General features: G+C 35.6%; 1 protein-coding gene across 1 annotated transcript; it reads left to right on the forward strand.

The window, feature by feature from the left end:
• On the forward strand, positions 1-24041 carry PPP1R15 (Protein phosphatase 1 regulatory subunit 15). The gene is made up of 2 exons (XM_077446281.1): positions 1-2197; positions 21673-24041. Exons 1-2 carry the CDS (start codon positions 359-361, stop codon positions 22147-22149), a joined length of 2316 nt encoding a protein of 771 aa, XP_077302407.1. The 5' UTR covers positions 1-358; the 3' UTR covers positions 22150-24041.
• The last annotated feature ends 327 nt before the right edge of the window (positions 24042-24368 follow it).

Here is a 24368-nt window from a genome sequence, read left to right on the forward strand (position 1 = left end):
GCATTCGAGTTGGTTTCGAGGTAAGCGTGTGGCAGCTCTGCTGTCTGCTGACCCGCTCGAGTGCTCTCACTTCCCCACAAAATGGCGACCGAATATAACGTAATGTCAAAGAGCGTGTGAGCGAGTCGAGTGTCGTCAGCTGTTTGGAAATGGAACCCCCACAAAACGAAAGGCTACACAAGTGCGAGGAGACGCGACCGCCCACAGGATCGATTCTGGCGCCCCCTTCGCCCCCTTCGCCCCCTTCGCCGCCCTCTCGCCCTCACCCTCACCTGCTGTCATCGGGACGAGTCAACGCCCCCACCCCCATCTGTCACTTTGCACGCGCGTCATTCCTCGTCTGAACGAGCGCACCAGCATGGAGCTCAAGACGCCCAGGCGATTGTACCCGTCTGCCATCAACAACCCCATCTCAAGGTCATATGGAACGTCCACAGTCATGAAGGAGACCAAACCAAACGTCACTGTCAACAATTTCAGCACGCCCGTTTTCAAACAGAATAATCTGATGCACATTTTGAACAGCAAATCTTTCCCCGATGCCAAGATGATCAACGTTTACAACACGCCCTTCAAGTCGAGCTACGACCGATCAAAATCGCTACCATCCGCAGGAGTACCCATCGTTAGTACGCCTTCCCATATTGGCCTTCAGAAAAATGTACACAAACAGAAATATTTTAACAAAAAAGTCGATAATCTTACTCCGACAGTGCCTATTCTGTTTTCGCAGCCTAAAATTCCCGTCATACAGACCATCTTGATCTATCCTAGTGACCTCACTACAAAGGCTGCGCTTGACAATATTGATACGGTCAGAACTGTTGACCCCAAGATTGAAACTGCGAATTGTATACCTGATCAAACGGACAGAGTTGACGTCGACGATATGGAAAAAGTGAATGATTTGTCAAAGAAACCCAGTCGATTTTTAGGTAAAAATTGGCGAAAGAAAGATAAGGGCAAGGGAAAGAAAACGAAGGAAGCGGAAGAAGAAAAGTTGGATTCCATCGCTAGGTGTGAAGACAAGCTTGAATGTCTAAAAAAAATGTTGGAAAAGAAAAAGTTGGCTCTCAATGATGTCGTTCCAGATGAAAACGTAGTGAACCAAGACAATGCGAACGTTCAAAATATCAATGCATCTGATAGTTCAAACACTGTGATATTAAATAGTAATTCTGAAAGTCTACCTAAAAATGTAACGGGTATACTTAAATTTCGAGAACTGAAGGATATTGCCAATGTGAAATCGACCCCTGAAAATGTTGCCGTTGAAATCAAAACAGTAGACACATCTTCCATTAACCGTTCACCGAGTCCAACAGTGCAAGAATGTAGTGAAATTAAACCGGATTCTCAAATAAATAATCTTTCTACCGAAGATGATACTGCAAGTACAAATAAAGATAATATATTAGTCAAAAATGAAAATGTTATAGAGAAAGCTAATGTTGCAACTATTGTAGATAACTTTGTAAATAATAACAAAACAGATCTGAGTCACACCATAGAGAAAGTTCCGAATAAACAATCTGACGAAAACAAGACTGATGTATCGTATCCGAAATCCACCGAACCCGACGAGACGTTGATGTGCAAAGTCGTCTCCAGTTGTCAAGACGGTGTCAATCGAATAAAGGAACTATTGAAAAAGAAAAAGTGCATATTGAACGTGGGCTTCGGATCCGAGGAGTCGAACGCAGTCGGCACCAGTTCTGCCGAGTCGGCCAGAGTCCGAGATGTATCGCTGAACGGAGAAACGGACGGCAAGTTCAGCGGCGAATCTTCAGGCTACGAGACCTCCGATGACGATCAAACCTTCCACAAAACCAGCAAAACCCCCTCCAAAGTCGACCCTGGAGACGAAAGCGACGGGGAGTTGCCCCAACACAGAATATCCGAATGCGATTCCGAGGATTCGTTCATCGTGTTCGAGAATGATCCCAACGATGGCAATGATCTGGATGCGCTGAAATGTGACATGCGGTGCGTAGTCGAGACGAGCGACGACGATGAAGACGACGACGAGGAAGAGGGGACTCTGTTGAAGTGTGAAGACTCGGATGCGGATTCCGACTCGGACTATTGCACTTCCGAGCTGAACTCTGTCGACGAGACGCCGACGCTTAAAAGCTGCATGAAGAAGCCGAGGTCGAGGCAGTCGTCGCCCAAGCTCCCCGCCCAGGATTTGAAAGAGGTAAATACTAGAGCGAGTCGACGATTATCCGCAGTGTCTTCATAAAAACAATTGACACCGCTTTGAGATCTTGGAAAGTAACTTAATCTTACGGTCTAAATTTACATATTTACACTTCCGTTCGAACGATTGGAATGTTTATGTCTGGGTTTTGCAGCGCTTTTCAAACATCGCTTCATAATACAACACTTCCTGGCATGAAATCGATAAAGTCAAATGGAATTAATTGTTCGCGAGTGCCAAAATATTTATCATAGAGGTTCGCTTATCATTGATATATTCATTAATCAATTCTTAGAAAAATACTATTTTTCCTCAGATAAGAAACAAAAACTACAATTTAAATATATGTATATAGATGTATATGATCCAGTTATAATATATTTTGACTAGTTGGAATATATTCCATCTAACCTGGTACCGACTACTGCTATAGTTGAAGTGTATTTTCAGTTGTAATATATTTTGACTAGTTGGAGTATATTCCATCTGACCTGGTACCGACTATCGCCATAGTTGAAGTGTATCTTCCAGTTGTTATATATTTTGACTAGTTGGAATATATTCCATCTAACCTGGTACTGACTACCGCTATAGTTGAATTGTATTTTCAATTGTAATATATTTTGACTAGATGGAATATATTCCATCTAATCTGGTACCGACTACGTAGTTTATGAATATGTATGATTTAATATATATATATATATATATGTGTATGCTATAGTTGAAGTGTAGTTCCAGTTGTAATATATTTTGACTAGTTGGAGTATATTCCATCTAACCTGGTACTGACTATCGCCATAGTTGAAGTGTATCTTCCAGTCGTAATATATTTTGACTAGTTGAAATATATTCCGTCTAACCCACGTAAGTTGATTCATATGACGAATTACATTTCAACTGGTCAAAATATATTACAACTGAAAATACATCTCAACTATTAAGTTGCTACCAAGTTAGATAGAGAGGTTAGGTTTTCGTGAAAACGTCACTCGACTAGTAAATTGATTTGGAAAGTCACATTTTTGTTTTGAACACATTCTTAGAGTTATCGTGATACAGTATTCATTACCTTTATTCGTAATATCTAGCAAATATTAACGCATTATTGAATTCTAATTAACTGTTATATGACAACTGGCGCACATTGTTGAAAGTGTATTTGCGCTTGTAGAGATATAATTTGCTAGTTGATTTGTATTGGAATGTGAATGATCTATGTAAAACGCCAGTTGGAATATATTACAACTGAAAATACACTTTAACTAGAACAATTTTTTTTTGTTTTCTTAACTTTCGTTGATAAAATTTGTGTAATGATTCGGTTGAAGAATATCTCGGAAGGGTGTCAATTGTTTTTATGAAGACATTGCGGATGATCGTCGACTCGCTCTAGTATTTTGTTGTTCCCGATCGCTTGAACTTAAACGTAAGTTGTATGGAGAACGTTTGCTTTCCCCGCCGATGAGAACAATATGGTTTTGAAAGCCGCGACGATCGCCGGTATTGTTTCATTGTTTTCTACAGAAAATAGAGAACGTCCTTGTCGGCTTGCCAACTATTTTTTTATAAGCTAGAAATGCTCGGACACACACACTCACACACACACACACACACACTCGCCACAGACGTACAGATTAAAACTATTGAATTATCGCCGGCGCAAGTGCCGAGAGAGCGGCTCAAAAATTCTAGCTGTAATCTCGAACAAATTGGCCTCGGAAGTTGTCCCGAACTGTATCTTTTAATTATGTTATTTTCGCATAGAGTGGAAGTGTCGGGCGTGCCAACAACGACTTGAAATATTGTATTAACAGTTTCCGAATGACGTCACGTCGAGATTTCTCGCGATTCTCCACGTCCAGCGTGTTCGCCATCAGTTTTTATTTATGCGATTGTTTTGACTAGGAATTTTCTGCGACGCGTCCTATCTGTCGGATGTGCCTTATCATCGTCGGGTGAAATTGGTCCGTCGTCGACGAGGCGATTTTTACAAGTTTTACTCGTATTACTGAACATGTACGCTTTTTCGACTGTCGACGTGTGATGATTGTGAGCCAATAACGTTTTTCGACATTACTATTGATGTGTTTCTTCGAGGCCATTGTTTTGTCAACACCCTAACATTGTAGGTGTTGTGTATTCGCGTTGGATTGATTGTATTGTGGTCAGATGGGTTCAAATTAAATTTGCTCTATTTCATTTCGATAGTCTTTGCAGTGGGCTGTAAATCTCGATTTCTATTGGTAGATGAGCTTTTATGTATGAACTAGGGATCACAAATATTCGTCGACTTCGACTATTCGAATGTCGAATAGTAAATCAAGAGTTATTCGAAAATTAAAATAGGTAATAACATATTTACCAATCATAAATTTGAATTAATCGTCTTATCATAGTTGCCATTGAATTCCACCACGTTTTTACAGCCAATAATAATTTACCAATTTTTTATTTTCTTTATTCATTATGATTTCTTATATAAATTTATATTTCGCCGGTGACTTCTTAAATATTCGTATTATTTTTCTGATGTTTTCTAAAATTTCGTAGAGATTATTATCGATCGGAAAGTTTCAAACATTTCCGTATTTAATGAATACAAATCTGTTTCTTCACATGTAAACATTTCATCTTCTTCATTTTTATCACAATTATCCCCATTATATATATTTCATTTTCTTCATATTCGTCGGCTTCTTCGTCATCGCTCTTTTCCTGTTGATTTTGTGTATTTAGTTTATAAAAAAATATATACACGAATAATATTCGAATAGTTGATGAAATATTCGAATAACGAATGGCTGAAAAATCAGACGAATAATTCGAATACTCGAATATTCGATTGGGATCCCTAGTATGAACCTCTAAATCTGCGATTCCTCTAAATCTGAGGTCAGAAATTTTAGGTGTTTAATAGGGATTGTGTATTTTTCTCCCTATAGTCGTTCGCTCTCAATATTTTATATACGCATAATGATGTTAATTGAATGCTGTTTCTATTTATGCAGTTGCGTTCTAGCGTTCTTGGGGTTTTTGTCTTTTCTTTCATAGAAAATCGAATCAAAATTTGCTTAACCCAGGCTTTCACAAACTAGTTTTACGTGAAGAAATAGCAGTTTATTATATTTATAAGATGGATAGTCATTAGGGCAATGACAAATAACAATACACGTTCCAACAGTGCTGAATGTCAAGAGTCCAGTGCGCACTTCCGAAATAAACAAGTTTTTTTTTATTTTATGTAAGAATATTTTTTCAGTTACATTTGTACCTGAATAAAAATGACGGGCTGAAAACCAGACTGGTACAAGTGACAATTTAAAAAAAATCTGGTTTCTAGCATACATATGTATATGAAATGCTATTATTTTAGCACTTAAACCAGCTTTTTTTTTTTTAAATGTCACTTGTACCAGTCTGGTTTTCAGCCCGTCAAATCTCATACATTTATTTTGAGATCGAATTTATTTTCCATTTCCTTTTTTCTGAATTTTATACACATTCGGCGAACGTTAAAAAGTATCCTGTCCCTGTGACAGATCATTCTTTTTTTTACATACAATATATGTACATACATACATGTGATAAAAAGGACTCTCGATCGTATTATTCGATCGGTTCGGTGTATATTCGACCAGTATAACCGCACGAAAATTCGTCGCGCAGGAAAATTGCCGTACAGAAAACTGCCCAAATATTGCTCAACAAATGCTTTTTTTTTACGAGATTTAGGCAGTTTTGATTTGATTATTTAACGACCGACCAATCAGTAACGACTTTGAGGACAGCCGATCAGAAACGAATTACAGACGCCGTTTCGGTCTTATATATAAGATTATAACTAGACATCGGGGGGAAATCAGGGAACCGTTTTGTTTGCACTTTTGCAATCAGCACTGTTGGAACGTGTGTTGTTATTTGTCATCGCTCTAATCTTATACCTAAGCTTCGGCGCGACAGTGCTATTTTTCAGGAAAAAGGCTTTGCTTATTGTCAACCTAAATAGCTAGAGACCAAAAGTACAGGTTATCAATAGAGCGCCGATCTCTGCTTACAACTTACAATAACATATTGCTATTTCTTCGCGAAACACTAGTTTGTGAAAGCCTGGGCTGAGGAAATATTTTGACCTGATTGTCTGTGAAAGAATAAAAATGTTGCCAATGCAAAAAATGCTCTGAGAACGCCAGAAGATTTATAATGTATCAAGATTTATGAAGATTTACATATGTCATATCTTCATATAATCGTATCGTAGACTACGAAAACACCACATAGTGGTCTTTTGTTAGACGCCCATCATTCTTGTTGTGAACTTGAAATACTTCATTCAGGATTGCTTTACTAAATACCAACACTTTATTAGTAATCATATTTACTTATTGGAAAATTTTTGGTTTTTTTTTGTCATCCATATATTTCGTTGAATGTTGTAATATTTATCTGAAACGTTTCTTTTAGGTATTTTTTTTTCTGTTGTCTTGCGGTATTTATTGTTTGAGCTTGTCAATATTTTGAACAGATAAGATTCAATACGTTTCTATTGTACAACAATTTCGTCATCCAAGGCAATAAATTGTGACCTGCCTGCCTTACTTCCTTTAACATTCTTTCGGGTACCATTCCACCTACCATATAAGCGACTTGTTCTACCGTTTCGATCTCAATGGTTATACATTTTTCTTGGGTGGCTTTGAACGACGCCATCTTGTTTCCACTTAGTACGGCCGTTGTACGCTTGATTGGTGCGTTTAATTAAATTTGCAGACTGTTTGCTTTCGCGAAACGTGTTGCAGATTGTAAAAATAGTATACAGCAGAATGCGTACTCGTTCGACGTGCGAGAGAATTTCGAGTCTCTTCTTAAACCGCGAAAAATAATTTTGTTACCACGGCCCCAAGATTTGATTGTGTAACGGCATCATGAATCAAAACACAGATGAACAACGGCCGGTGTACGAGCTCGTTACTCGCAATCTATTTTACAAAAATATGTAAATTGAGTATTGTATGTGTAGTTCGCATTCAATAATGGCCGATAAGGCGCTTAGATAAGAATTAATTTGAAATTTTCCTATCGGAGATGATGCAATAGCAATATGCGCTTAGCATGTTACGGGGATGTTTGTTTAGATTGATCGAATCATTGTTATCGAGTCGATGATGTTTATTTGGGGACACCTTTCTTAGACGCTGGCCAAGAATCAATTTCGCAGTGCATCGTTGCGAAATCGGACTTATCGGACGCTAGAAGATATTACGATGCATTCTTCTGGGTATATATGTAATATGTATGTGTATATTTGCTACGTGAATGTAAACAAGCGTACTTTAGATTAGGTTTGTAGGGAAGTTTGCGGTTTATGATTCGATGGATACTTCTATGCGAGTGAGACGAATTCTTCTGGGTATGTGTAAAGCTATAGGATTTTACATAGATTGGACCAGGAAGGCCTAACAGGTAAACCCCAGTGCGCCTTCCTAGTCAATTACACACATTGCAGCATTTTCTATTACATAAATCGCTGAAATTCGAGATTGCCAAGAACTTCGTGTCAATTAATCAATGAATTAATCCGTAGAGACAGCTATGGATTTATTAGACTTGTACATAAATCAAATTCAGATATTGGTGACATAGTGCAGAGTCACCCAACCTTTTAGTATTCGCGAAACACGTTGTTTACGACTCGTAGAGTTTGTCAGCCACATATGTACTACATCGGCAGTCGCTAGCTAGTCCTTACATACATAGGTGACAAAACGATAACTAACATCGGTTTTCTCCCTCAAACGCGATCTCGCTCGCTCGCGTTAGATTAAAATGGTGCCGCGTCCACCAGGTTGCGATGCTCTGACATAGTGGGTTGGATGGTTTTGGCCAATTTGATGGAGGAACCGTTTCCACAATGAAATCGGATAAATTGGCAAACTCTGACACAAATATCCAAGTCTGACCAGCAGCACTCGAACGACCAGAGCAGCAGAGATTAGCACGGGATCGAACCCGGTAACCTCTCGGTGCTTAACATAAACGCAACCACCGAGCAATACTGCTGATGAATTCTTCTGGGTATATGAAAAGCGATAGGAGTCTACGCATATAGAACTTTTAACAAATAACAATGTATGTAGTCGTGTTTTTCCATAGATAATGATGACCTATCATTCGAGTTTATTATCATCGAATTATTGGTGTCACTTTTGTACCGTCCATTGGTGGATGATGGTCTGTAAAATGGTTACGTTTTTTCATATCTGGGTTACTTTTAAGCGTCTGTCTCCTCACACGTGACCTACTTATGTACATATGTAGTTGCATACGTTGCTTCTTTCTACATTCTTCTGGGTACCGTTCGATCTTTTGACACATTGAGCATGCTATGGGTTTTTAGGTACCTGTATTTTTGCGTTGATTTGTTTGTGTATTTGGACAGAATGACGTTATCGTCAAGGCAAGTCAATGACGGGTCGTCTCCTATTGCGTCTCTCCGTTGTGCTCTATGTCAGCTCAAGGTCGCGTGCAAAGTGAAGCGACCCGACAAGGATTCTCCTGTAATCCCGATCGACGAAGTCATCATTAGTCACCGGAGTCTGAGGGGGCCGTGTATTGTTCAAAGGTTGTAAATGCATTGTTAAAGGTTGCCGAACAATGGATAGCACTGTGACTATCCTACCTCTAGTCATCATTAGCATGTATGTATACTGTAAGTCGTAGGAGCTATCAAAAAACTATCATCAATCATTGATGATAGTTTGTCGATAGTGGTAATGTCGCGCTTAGGGATTGCATTACCGATTTACCGATAAATCGCCAAAATTTCGCCATCGGTAATTACCGGAAATGATTTCATCGCGAATTAAGTACATATACAGGCATATTATTGAGTTAAAAATCGATGCAAAATGGCATATTTTCATTTGAGTAGGCTGGAATTTGTTTATTAAATGTCCAAAATGATTAAAATTTTGATCGGAATAAGTAGGAGGTATGCAAGGTAGTAAACTCTTAATATTTATGTTTTATTATATAGGTCTTGAAGTTTTGTACAGTGGTAACGTATGTATGTAGTAATAAGTAGAGGTAGGATAGTCACAGTGCTATCCATTGTTCGGCAAACCTTTAACAATGCATTTACAACCTTTGAACAATACACGGCCCCCTCAGGCTCCGGTGACTAGTAATAAGTTGTGAGCCTTGTCAGTTTTACAGTTCTCTTGTAGCAACACTGATCCATTCGTAAGAGAGGCTATACTGATGCGTGTTTCAGAGTGGCAACACAGACCCACCAAGTCGTAATAAATGCGATCAAACGGTTGTTTCATTTATGATTATTAATTATTACGAAAGGGCTTTTATGTATATACTAGTGTTGTACCCGATGACACATCATCGCATGGGTGTTGGTATATTAAGTTATTAAATAAAAAAAAATTAAAAGAAATGTGTCGTCGGTCATGAGTTCGATCCTCACGCGGTCAATTTTTTTCAAATACCTTTAATATTTATATTTAATTTTTTAATATTAAAAAATGGTAAAAACTACCTACCTACATATAAACAATATATGCATGTAAAACACCGATAGAAAAATTATTGAAATTAAATAAATTTTCAATAGATAGCGGTAGATTCTCTGCCAAGCGGAATCATTCGAGCGATCAGTATATATGTATATAAGTTTTGGCAGTATCTTAGCTGTGACGTACATATTTATTGTTTTATTTATTTTTATACAATTTCGATTTTACAGATTTGCTCCAAGTTGTCACTATGGCTACAATGTACATATGTCGAATCGAAACGACTATTATAGTACGACGAGCGTTATCCCAGACAGACATATATATATATATATATATATATATATATATATATATATATATATATATATATATATATATATATATATATATATATATGTTACAGTGAAAGCATATTTGAAGTGAAAATATATTTTCACCAATTCAAGCAGTGAAAATGTATCAAACAATGAATTTACGACGTTTAACCCTAACAACCCAATCTTAAACGAATAGGGCCAACCCTTATTTAACCTAGCCTATCCTAACCCGTAAATAATACCAACCCTAACAATCTGATCTTAAATGAATACAACCAACGCTGAAAATGTAACTGGTTATGATTTCACCGAAACGTCAATGAAAATATATTTTCACTTGAAATATAATTTCACTGTGACATATGTTGTATGGGTCTACGTGACGAGCCAGAATGTTAAATTACATAAAACACGAATATCGGAAGGCAAAGATCTTAAGTTGAAAGATCAAAAAATAGGGTGCATGGTAAACGGTACATACTCACTTAATTTGCGCGTGCAGGGTACAACAGGAACAAGAGGAACAGGCTTTTCCTCCCGTATTCTGCGCGCGCACATTAATCGGGGAGGAAAAGCCTGTTCCTCTTGTTCCTGTTGTATCCTGCTCGCGCAAATTAAGTGAGTATGTACCGTTTACCATGCACCCCTTTTTTTTTTTGATCTTTCGACTTAAGATCTTTCGATTTTCGATATTTGCCTTCCGATATTTGCGTTTTCTGTAATTTAACATTCCGGCTCGTCACGGAGACCGATGTTGTATATATGATATGACATTATTCATTTAAAATTTATTTTTAATTATTTACGGATAAATCAAGGTTAAGATAATTTGATGGTAGATTTCAGTCCCTAGTCGCGCTTTGTCACTTCACTGTTACGCCACGAGATGTGTCAAATTAGTCACTTTAGGACACATCTAATGTACAAGATCTTCAATGACTCATTTTCGACGAAATTTAATGATTAAATTTTGTTTGTCCAAATTGCAAACCACCACGTGTCTTTACAAATGTCCTAATCGGTTCGGCCCACGTATGTATTCTAAAAGTGCGCATTACTTTCGAAGGAAACACTTCATGTGTGAAAGTACATATGCTGATGATGATGATGGTGGTTAGTCTGGTGGGGCTTCTGGTTATTTTCATGATTGTTGTTTCCCCCTGCTGAATTTGCTGAAGTGGTTCTTGTGGATGTCTATATGGTGGTGGTGACATTATTTCGCACATCGTCGTCGGCTCGGGTCGCGTTTTTCCTGCCGGTTTTCGCAGCCGCTTTTCCCGACTATTTCCGGCCGCCATGACGCCCATGTCTCGTGACGTCACCTCCGCAATCATCGCCGACGTCACTCGATCCGTAATACGTCACACATTACTCACACGCACGCTAGAATTTCATTTACATATTCCATTCCAAAACGAGCCATCCTCGCTCGCCTCCGATGACTTCATTCATAAACTCTCGCGTCATCTCGAAGACATGATCGGAACGGGAATCGGCATCTCCCGGAACAATCTCGAGTTTTACACGAAAATACTGTCAATGATTAACACAAGCGTGTACTTGTATGAATGTGTTTCTAGGATACACTTTGCTGAGTACATTTGTGTCGAGTTCGGTATTCATTAATTTCTGTGAAATTTGTTGCTGAATGAAAAGTCCGTTGTGAGATGTGATTTTGGGATAGCGAATCAAAAAAAATTCGCAAAGCTCAATGTTAAAGATATTTTGATTATTAGCGATCGGGTGGTGCTTATGGGGCAATGGCTACAAAATGGGTGACCGTGAAAAAGTCGAAAATATTCGTTTATCATGCATACATATGAAAAACGGTTAGTATATATGAGTCGTCTAGTTTCAAAACCCGGTAAAAGCATTTCACTCATTTGTTGGTAAACGCAGTTTTTCTGCCACAACTTTATTTAGTGGATTTCATTTACAAAGTTTTATTTTATTTTGCAATTCAGTTTTTTGGAAAATTTTCGAGATTAAATGTAATAATTTAAGGCTTGAAAACGATTTTGCCGGTGTTTGTTCCCGAGTTGTCCTTTCACGGCGATTCCGTTTCTTTGCTCACGATTTCTTTCGGATTTATTTCTTTCTTGTATCTCCATCTTTGGTTTTTTCAATACTTCGAGACGGATCGTCCATGATAGCAGCAATTACGAAGGAAATGCGGAATGACAGTTGCACCCAGGTAACCGGCCGAAATGGCCATCTTGCCATATGCAGTGTTCTGATTGGCTGTCGGCAGTTAATTCGAATAAACAGAGAATTTTTGCCGTTCTTTGGAACAAAACAAGATTTAAAATATTTTTTTTTAGTCATTTAACTTGGTTTTAGAAATAATTCAAGTATACAGTATTGTGTGATAATATTCCTAGAATCGGAATACATTTTTATCTCCGTTTTGACCAAATATGCAGATACCGGGTTTTGAAACTAGACGACTCATATATCAGTGGCGTGCGGTAAAACTCTCTCTCCCCCCCGTCGTACATCCTCACTTAATTTGCGCTAGCAGGATACAACAGGAACAATAGGAACAGGCTTTTCCTCCCGTATCCGCGCGCGCACTTTAAACAATGCTGTATGACAAAAAGAGAGATAATTTCACCGCATGCCACTGATATATATATTATATATATACATAGTACCGTTTACCATGCACCCTTTTTTTATCTTTCGACTTAAGATCTTTCGATTTTCGATCTTTGCCTTCCGATATTTGCTTTTTCGACCTTTTCACTTTCGGTCCCGTGGGGTAGATCCCTACAAAATACATGAATCATTCACAATACATGTTCTAACAGTGTTTGAGTGCAAGAGTGCATTACAGCAGAGCATCGTAACCTTTGGATATTCGCGGCACACATTGTCTACGACTCGTAGAGTTTGTCAGCTACGTACATATGTACGTATGTACTTCATCGACAGTTGCTAGTTATTCCGTATATGCATAGGGACAAAACACTAACTATAATCGGTTTTCTCCCTCACACGCGATCTCACTCGCACGCATTAGGCCGAAGTGCTGTGCGGAGAACACATATTACCGCGATGCACAGGTTACGATGCTCTGCATCACAGTGTTGAGTCTCTGAAAGACAGCGAATTCAACTGAGATCATTTGTATTGTGTCGTAAACGAAAGTATAATATGTTGGCAGACGAGATGCTTATCTACAAAAAAAAAGTGCTACGACAGACAAATTGCTAGAGATTTGTCTATTAAAATCATGTGAATGTTTGCGTTTATTTCGTGATTTAACATTTTGATCAGGTTTTTATTGTTTTATTTAATTTATCTCATAGAACATGAACACTCGCTTTTACAGATCGCTCCAAAGCGACGAGTGCACTTAAACAGATACAATACAATCAATATACATAAGCATTTTTTACAATGCGAATTCGTACAAACATCCACAGTAACATCTTTGTAAATCTAAATTTGTAATATATAATTATGTGTACGTTCTAAGTGTATAATAATGGCATCAGAACGCATAAGTGAAGTAATAACAATTGAAAAAAAAATTATGGACATTTTGACCACAAAAACTAACAGTATATCAAACGACAATAAGTCATTTTTAATTACATCAGTAAAAAAATTAGTTGAATATATTTGTGAAAATGAAAATAATGATAAGGAACAATTTTTGGATGTAATATGTGAATTAAGAAGTGAATTTAAAAATTTGAAAAACAATATACAAAAAGACATAAATATACTAAAAACTAACAGTGAATTAAACATTTTAAAAAGTGTAAATAAAAATGATAACAATTTAAGTTATGCAAATGCACTTAAAAAAAATAATAATGACGTAACAATAATTGTTCCGAAAAAAATTCAAGATACGGACAAAACAAAAAATGAGTGCAAAAATTTAATAAAACCAAAGGAACTAAAAATAGGAATACAAGGGGTTAAAAAAATCGGTAAAGGGGGCATTGCTGTAACGTGTAACAGTGCACAGGATAGTATTAAATTAATAAAAGAAGTAGAAAATAAATTAGGGGAGAATTATAATGTTAAAAGAGGGGAATTAAAAAATCCCAAAATTAAAATTGTAGATATGTCGGAGGAACTTACAAGTGAACAGTTGGCTGAGTGTTTGATGAATCAAAATCAAGAAGTTATAAATGATGGTGAACTGAAGGTGTTAAAAATATGGAAAAGTAGAAAAAATAATAAATATAATGCGATAGTGGAAGTAGATTGCAATACATTTAAAAGATTTATTGAAGATGGAAAAGTAAATATAAATTGGGATAGATGTAGGGTTTTTGAAGAAATTAATATTCTAAGATGTCTAAATTGTTACGGATTTAATCACAAAGCGGTGGATTGTAGAAACAAGGTGACATGTGCGAAATGTGGAGAAGAAGGGCACAAAAGCGAGGGATGTAACAATAAAATAATAAAATGTAATAATTGCTTTAAAAGTAATAATAAATTAAAATTAAATTTGAACACAAATCACGGACCGTTGGACACTAAGTGCAGTGTATATAAAAGAAATATAGAATTAATGAGAAATAGAATTAAGTATAATAATATATAGCAACCACCAAAAGGTATCGGTATAAATGTACAAAGTTTTTTTGCTCACAAGGATGAGGTTTGGAGTTTAACTGTAAGTCAAAAACCATTATTTATAGGTTTAAGTGAAACGCATGTAACTAGTGATTTTGAAGATTTTGAGCTGAATATAGATGGATATTGTGTTTTGAGATGTGACTCTAATTCTAGACATACGGGTGGGGTACTATTGTATTTAAGGGATGATTTAAGTTACGGTAATGTAATAGTTAATAAGGTTGATGGTGAGTTTTGGACAATTGGTGTGGATCTGCTTGTGAATGGAGTTACTGTGTTTTTGCTAGTAATTTACCGCTCTCCGAATGGTAGAAGTGGAAGATTTCTTAAATTTTTAGAAGAATTGAGTGAAAGAAGTATAGATGTGAGTAAAAATATAATTATGTTTGGGGACTGGAATTTTAATTGGTTACAGACAGAAGAATTTTATGTAAAAAAGTTGAGAAATTGGGTAAATGAATTGGGTTTTAAACAAAAAGTGACGGAAGCAACGAGAGTGAATAATTTATCAAGCTCTCTCATTGATTTGGTTATAACAAATATAATGGATCTGCGGTGTGAGGTGAAAGATGTACCGAAAATAGGAGACCATTCTATTGTCAACATGTTTTTGGGACAGCGGTTTAGTAACGGAGGACTTAAAAATATGCAGGTGACTGAAAGAGAAAACATTGATTATCAATTGATGAATGAATTGTTAAAGGAGTGTGTATGGGGAAAGGATGGTGATAGTGTGAATGAAATGTGGGAGATAATGTATCGTAATATAACATATTCTAAAAGTAAATGCGTAAAAACCACAAGAATCATGCATAAGCATAAGCTGAAACCTTGGTTTACCAAGGAAGTAAAGGAAAGCTTAGTTGATAAGAATGTTAGTTATAAAAGATATAAAATTATTAAGGCTATGGATGGAATCCAATTAGAAAAGGCTTGGTTAGAGTATAAAAGAAAGAGGAATAAATGTGTGAATGTTTTACGTAATGCGAAGAGGGATTGGCATGAAAGAAATATTGATGGTGCAAAAAAAGATCCCACAAAAATGTGGCGAATAATTAAAACTTTGATTTCCGGGGGAAAAAATGTTTCTTTGAATGAATTAGAAGTCGAGGGAGTAGTATATAATGATAAAGAGGATATGGTTGAAAGATTGAATGAGTTTTACATCAATAGTGTGAATGATATAGTTAATTCAATACAAATAAGGCATAATAGTGTGAATGATGATATTAATTTGGGTTTAAATAAGTTTGAAAGGTTTAAATTAGTGGAAATGGGGGGATTAAATGGTGTATTGAAGGGCATGAAATCAGTTTCTAGTATGGATGGATTGACTCTAGATATTTTAATCAACACTTGGGACATGGTTGGACCTCAGTTACTGAAATTAATAAATGAATCGTTAGAAGTGGGATCCGTCCCGGATGCATGGAAGGTGTCTACTATTGTACCGGTACCAAAGGTTACTGGCACACATAAAGCCAGTGAAATGAGGCCCATCAATATGTTACCAATTGTTGAGAAGATGCTGGAGGAAATCGTTATGATTCAATTGAAAGAGTTCATTAGTATAAATGATTGTTTGGTTGTGGAACAGTCTGGATTTAGAGTGAAACATTCAACAGAAACCGCTATCCAGTTGGTGGTTTCTGATTGGATGGAGACGATGGATGAATCTAGCATGGTTGTTGGAGCAGTTTTTCTAGATTTTAAGCGAGCGTTCGAGACAGTAGATAGGAATATTTTATTACAAAAATTATATAAGTTAGGAATAAATGGTATAGTATTAAAGTGGCTTCAGTCATACTTAAATAATAGAAGGCAAAGAGTAAAAATTGATAAGGTGTTATCCTCTGAATTTGTAACACCTCATGGAGTGCCGCAAGGGTCCAAATTGGGACCCTTATTATTTATATTATATATAAACGATATTGTTAAGGTAATTAAGATGTGTAAAATACATTTGTTTGCAGATGATACATTGATATATATAATTGGAAAGAATGTTGATGTAATGTCTGAGATTTTAAATATAGAATTAAATTATGTGAATGACTGGTTGTGTGAAAATAAATTAAAGTTGAATGTGAATAAAACAAAAATGATGTGGTTGAATGGTAAAAATAAAAATATATTGAATGAAATTAGAATTGATGATAAGTTAATTGAAAAAGTTGAAAATATAAAATACTTAGGTGTATACATAGATTCAGGACTAAATTTTAAAATGCACGCTGACTATATAATAAAAAAAATGGCTAGAAAAGTTGGTGTATTATGTAGATTAAGAAATATTTTAAGTAAAAAAAGTAAAATTTTAGTGTTTAATTCAATTGTCTTGCCACATGTGGTTTATTGTGCCACTGTGCTTAATTTGTTTAGTGGCCAAGATTTAGAAAAAATGCAAAAAATACAGAATAAAGCTATGAGAGCTATTTTGAATGTGAGTAGATTTAAGAGTATTGGAAGTATGTTAGATGAATTAGGATGGATGAGTATTAGAATTAGTCTAAATATTAGTACATTGTCTTTTGTTTATAAGTTAGATCATAAGTTATTACCTAAGTATTTTGATGATTATATAATAAGGAATAGAGATAAACATAGTTTTTATACTAGAAATAAGGACAAACTAGTTGTAAGTAGAGTAAGAAAGAATAAGACGGCTGGGGGTGTTTTTCACAGGGGTGTGCTCATGTATAATGCCCTCCCTGAGTGCGTCAGGTCTGCTAAAAACATGGATGCATTCCTGCGAGGTGCAAAGAGACACCTCTGTGAGGGACAGTACATATAAGTTAATTATAAATTTTAGAGTTAAGTATAATAATTAAGATGTATTTTTAAATTAGCTTGATAGCTAAAATATATATAAATAAATAAAAATAAAATAAATAAATAAATCTGTGGAGAAATTAGTGCAGCATTTTATAATCAAATTGGCGAACCTCAAGACTCTGAATAACTTGAGATTAGCAAAAGAGATAGGAAAGGAGATGTCATTTTATAGGAAACGTTTCAATAAAAAAAATCAGAAAAATTGGCAAACTCTGGTAAGAAACGATCGACCTGGAGTCACAAACCAAGGTCTGGTTAGCAGCGGGGCTCTGGTGGGACTCGAACACGTGACCATCTGCTCGAAAGCATAATATGCTAACCACTAGTCGACGCCAAGATAATCATCATAGTCTATGTGATCGGCAAAACCTTACACATGTACATATAATGTATGTATAATGATCGTCTATTATAGCTACTCACCTCTTCCAACTCATGATTCGATCTGATGACAATTTTTACTCGTCCTGATATTTTTCTCAGATGGTCGTTCTCAAATCATTCGAGCTTGGTTGTACTTTCTGAGCTATCATCCACTATCGACATTTGAAATATGGTTTGGTCGACATGGTTTCCTATCGACAAACTCTGATAGGAAACGATCGACTTGGAGCACAAATATCTGAGTCTGACCAGCAGCACTACAGATAATACTAGGAATAAATTATTTTCAATCGAGGTCACCCAAGGAATCAAACCCGGGAACTTCTCAGTGGCTAACATTAACGCAAATCACCAAGCCATGTGGCTGGCTAATATTGAACCAAGTCCTCCATCTGATTGAAACGACTTTTGGTGTGTATCGGGGAATTTAGTACATTGAGACTTTGTGACGTGTAGGGGACTCTGCTGGGCTCCGTTAACCCTTTGAGTGCTGACGTCTTTTATGTTAAAAGCCCGCCACGTTGAAAATTTCGCCAACATTTCCAACTGGAATTGTTTAGAAATCCAATAGAAAGCAGGTAGCTAATCCAAACGAGACTTGTAGAGAACAAAAGAGTTTTGTAAAGGTGTGTTTAGACTCTCTAATATATCTTGCAACAATATAAAATAAACCAAAGAAGTCTATTAATGAATGTATTTTTCCAAAACTAGTTGCATCTTCTACATTGTTGTTAAAATGTAATGCTCAAAATCTAAATGCCAAGCCACAATCTAAAATGTGTACTCACCAGTTAGGGATTTCCATCGAGAAATTCTGCTATGGTTATAAATTCAGAAATTCCGGTGTAAACCAGTCTTTATAAACATGGACACGGATTACACGACCCATATTCAATGCATTTTTTTTTCAATGCTACCTGGAAAGGCTTAGCGGGTAGTATTCTTGTTATCGGCGTATTTCAGGCCCATGGACTTGTTGTTGTCAAAACGCCGATCGACGTTGGTCAGCATTCAAAGGGTAAAGCTACATGATTTTTTTCCAGTTCTATCAGGCATTAGAAAACCAATGCGACTTTGTTGCGTTTTAATTTTCTAAGACACGCTTTTATATGTAGAAGAGCTACTAATAGTTGATATCGTACTAGTTAGTTATTTTTGGGGATGTTATGCTGGCGCTGCAGTTTAGGGAAGGTCGTCGAATTGACTGAACATCTTTATTAGTTGGCTGAGTCAGTGTCGCGAAATTTAGAGCTTTAGAGCTGTTTGTTTTTTGTTTTTTTTTTTTGTATTATTAGTGGACCAGTGTATAATTTATTTAATCTAAAAATACTTTTCGCCAAAAACTCATCGGGGCTTTGTTCGACTTGCCTTGTCAATGGCACTTATTGTCGAGCGATGTGTTGGCGTTTGTTTGTATGTATGTACATGCAATGACCTCTCAATGATTCAGCTACATAGCTGGTGCATCAAAGTGACGCAAAATGATGAAATATCAGTGAAATTGTGCGTCCTAGATATCTCATATAGTCCACACGACTATTTTCATTGTGAGCTCGTTTTGAATTTTCGTCTTATGTAATTGTATAATATAATTCAAATAAAAACAGTGATAACATTATACGTATGTGGGTATTTCGGTAATTATTGTCCTACACTTTGAATGTACATTGTTCGATTGAATTAAAACTTTACGATAAAAATCTTGACACATTCCATTTGTAATTTTTTTTTGTTACATTATTGATTTTATTAAGTTTGAAAGTTGGCTGTTTTGGAATTAATGTGTGCTAAAATTTACATCTCTAGATTCTAGTGGATTCATTTTTTATTCATTGTTAGATTGCTTAATTTTTACCAGTAAAGGTCTGTTCATACTTAACAGCACTGCACGGCTTCAGCACTGCATGACTCCGTTTCAAATATGTAATTTTATTACATTTCTATTCATATCTACCTACACGTCGCGGTCACGTCACGTTTACAGCAATTTGGCCGAGTGCAAGGCAAAATCGGCTTACTTATACATTAGAGGCCATGACGACACGGCGCAATATTGCTTACGTCGTATTGTCGAGTACTTGCAATATGAATGCATACGCGTCAGAATACAAGTCAGCAAAAATGTTTCGACGTTTATCGAACGAAAAATTATGTATAATTGCGCTGTTGTTGGAAGAAGAAGCTCAAGAAGGCAATAAAAAAGCACGGAGGCGTTTTGATGTGCATCCCATGTTAAAAAATAGAAAAACCGAAGGAGAGTTTTGGACACTGTATAAGGAGCTTGTGGATGATGGATAAATTTTTTTTTAATATTTCCGTAAAAAATTTAATTTTTTTTTAAATATTTGCGCCAAAACCATGTCGAAAGATTAAACAGCTGTCAACTGTCACTATCGATAATTGGTCCAAAACAGCAAAGCGGCAGACTCATGGCACGTAATTCGCGTGTATATTTCCACGATGGCCAAAAAAACGGATACGATACGTTGACGGATGTTGCTGTAAGGTATGAACAGGAAATGTCGGGTACTGCTGTAAGCCTGCCGTGGCGTAAACGTGACGGTTGGTATGAATATACCCATACAAAATGTACCAAAGAATACTTTTCGTACGGCCGGATACCTGCTGAAGTCGGTACGTGCTGACTAGGTATGAACAGACCTTTATACGTTTATTGCTACAGTAGCTGTCAAAAAATGTGCCCACTTCAAAATTGCGTTTTTTTTTACTGTATAATTTAAATGAGAAATAATATGTGGATATAATTTGACATCATTTGATGATTAATTTAAAGAAAAATGAAGGTTTAATTAAAATAAATGCAATTTTTATGCTTTTGAGCAATTTTCATTGTCAAAGGTTCATTCAATTTTCATTGTCAAAAGGTCGGAGGTATTTTTGGACTAAAACGAATTATTTCATAGAACATGAAGGTGAACACTCGCCTTTATAGATCGCACCAAAGCGACGAGTGCACTTCAAACATACACAATGCAATCAATCAATATAAGCATTTTATACAATGCGAATTCATACAAACATCCACAGTGACAACTATGGAGACATTTTTGCAGCTTTTTGTAAATGAAATTGGCGAACCTCAAGACGCTGAATAACTTGATATTAGTAAAAGAGATAGGAAAGGAGATGCCAATTTACAGGAATCGTTTCAATGAAAATCAGAAAAATTGGCAAACTCTGATAAGAAACGATCGACCTGGAGTCACAAACCTAGGCCAAGGCCAGCAGCGGGACTCTAGTGGGACTCGAACCCGTGACCACTCTGCTCGAGAGCATAATATTCTAACCACTAGTCCACGTTGCTGGTTAATCATTAGACTATACTTAATCTGATAATGTATAATTATTACCTTATTTTTAACTACTGCCTCAATTCGTAAAGGCATCGATCAACTCTTTCATGTAATTTTGAGTTATTTTGTGATACAACACATTTTCTGTATGGGAAAGCTTCTCTTTAGGGTGTTCACTGCATAGCTTTTCAATGGGATTATTTCAGGGCTGCTACCTGGCCAATCTGACGTTTAAAAAATGCCATTTTTTGCAGTAAATTATTTCATCAAAAAATTAAGACATTCAAAAAGTACTATATTTTTATTTTATTTATTTATAAAAATAATATTGCTCACGGATTTAGCTACGGTATTATTTTTACCGTCCATATTAATCAAAGTCACATGATATGATGTATGAATTTGAAATGAATTATGCACCAGATTTATATTCACATTTTTCAAGTATTGTATGAATTTATTTTAATCAATTAATTCATTGTTTTCAGGTATCGTTTTCGACGGCGCCCCCTAAAGTTCATAAAATAATTGCTTGGAAGCATGCATACCACATGGCAAGAATAGGACATTGGCAGAACTACGCCAGAGATACTGAACGATTTAAACAGAGAATCACAAACACTTCGTTGAGTCTGGACTGGGTGCTGAAACGGGAACACAGAAATAAAGTATTCTTTCAACGGTTTAGACCGATTATAATGAGACAGAAACGGGAAGAGCAGGCCGCCAAGGCGAAGGAAAGGAGAGAAGCAAAGGAAAGGGAAATACAAGCGGAAAGGGAACTGCAAGAGGAAAAAGAACGGGAGATGTTGAAAATTGAAAGCGACGGAATGGAAGATACGGACGAAACTGAAATTTTAGATAATAAAATGGCTCTCAATGAATCTTCGCCACGTCCGAAAGCTGATGAATCTATTCTAGTGATTACTGAAACTCTAAATTGTGACAATTCAAATTCCACTTGAAATGTTTTGACGATGTTATAAAATGCATTTTTTTAAAATCATTTTGTATAAATTGGAAAATGATTTGTATTTTATTATATTGAAGTGCAATTGGTTTAAATTTTAGTTTTTTTTTTTTTGTTATAAAAGTTGTGGGGATTTTAATTTAAAATTACATATCATGTTGAATTAGTTATCTTTATATTTGTTTGTTGTACATATTGAACACTAGTATAGTATATACCTTTAAATTTTGTGAAAACTTGGTCTCATGCTACATACATAGGTTTAGTTGTTACATTTTACTATTTTTCAGCACTTGTCATTGAAATTTGATTTCGTCTTGCCGGATTATAATAGAAAATCGCAACACGGATCGATTTTAATTTTTTTTAAAACAATCAATTTGTGAAACGTATGTGTTTTAATAATTTGCACAAGTTTTGATTTCTGTATTATGCATATATTATACGTCTACGTATGTACATATGCACTTTCATGAATGTAAAATGCCATATGTATGCACATGTATTTATGGTGTTTAGAAGTTGGGATTAATTTTAAGCCACCATCTACTACCCGATTTGCATATTATATTGAATACGGTAGAACCTCGATTATCCGCACTAATTAATTGGGGATGAAGGTAGTCCGGTTAATCGAAAAAATCACAATTGACAGGGAAAGACGGGCACATTCAGTATGAATAATTTTTATTTGTCTACATTTACATATATAATAACATGAAGATTAATATCGTATATTCGTTGATTAAGAAATTCAATTATGGATTTAGCTGTTCTTTTTGGAGCTGCCAAATCGCGAATACTTTTCATACAATAATGAACCAGATATTGACTGTCCAGACGATCCGTCTTTGAATGAACCACATAAAATGTACACTCTTCGACGTCTTAATTTCCTGATTTTTCATAACCTTACGCTCTTGAGCTTCCATCTTCTGACAGTAAAGAATCAGTAAACTTCATAATTTTTACACTTGGTTTTCTGTATAACCGAGATCGTTGACGTTCCAACACCATATTTATTTGACAAAAAAATTCCTAAGACAACGCTTTTTAAAGCATTGATTATGTATATCTAATCTGTCTTTTAATGATAATACAAAACGTTTTCTTTTCTATATTGGTAATATTGAAAATAAATATTTAAATCGCGATTACAAACGTCCTTTTTGAGTATTAAATTTTGAAGACAACTGACTCATTTCTCCGTCTTATATTCGAATTTTTATGTTGTGCATTTCAAAGTAGCAAAATCGTAAAATTTGTGTTTGTTTTTAACAATCCGGATAATCAAGGTTCTACTGTAGATGCAATCAGTCGGCCGAGAGATGCTGTCTGTAGAGATTGAGAATTTCGGTTTATAAGAGAGCTATATCGTCTCTCTGATTTCCACATTGTGTATATAGGTTGAATTGCGAAATGAAAATATATTATTTACAACCTTATATTTATTACTATTATATATTATAAAAAAATGATGGTTTGGTTTATACTTTTTTATATATGTATACGTATTGTTAGACGGTAATACTCTAGCGTGAAAGCTAATAATGTTATCGTATGGGTATTTAAAATTTTTGATTATAGTTTAGTGATAAATTTTAATGTAAAAACATGTGCGTACATATATTTGTTTATATTTATATTTTGTAGTTTCCTTTTCATTGTACTTTTTTGCTGTCAAAAAAATTGAACATTTATTTGAAACGTTCTTTTGTTTAATTACTTGTACGGACATGCATAGTGTAATTGTAATTAAATTGTAAAATATTTGTAGATAGCATAGTCGCATGTGTAATGTATTATATGATGTACATAATTGATTTACTTTTATGTGATTTACGTTGTAAAATTATTACCTCAGATCATTAAAGCATAAATGACAGGAACGGGGGTGTTTTCATTAATAAAGCTGCTACCTCTAGAGAAATGTTGTAATAATAGAAGCTTTACGAATAAATACATTGTTGCAATATTACGCGAAACGCACGGAATACAATCAGGGTCATCATATATTCACTACGGGAAATAAAGTTCTATTTTGATATAGATTTATTTACAATTTGAGTACATATATATGATGGTGTTGGGCGTTGGTGGCCTATCTGTTTATTTTCTCAGTTGGCGGATTATTTTTATCCACTTTTTTGTTTTTGTCTGTGCTTGGGATGTATAGTTTCAACAAAACTATGTATAATATGAAATGAACGATGT

The sequence above is a fragment of the Arctopsyche grandis genome, chromosome 1, assembly GCF_051622035.1.
Source record: "Arctopsyche grandis isolate Sample6627 chromosome 1, ASM5162203v2, whole genome shotgun sequence".
In the NCBI taxonomy this organism is placed as follows: Eukaryota; Metazoa; Arthropoda; class Insecta; order Trichoptera; family Hydropsychidae; genus Arctopsyche; species Arctopsyche grandis.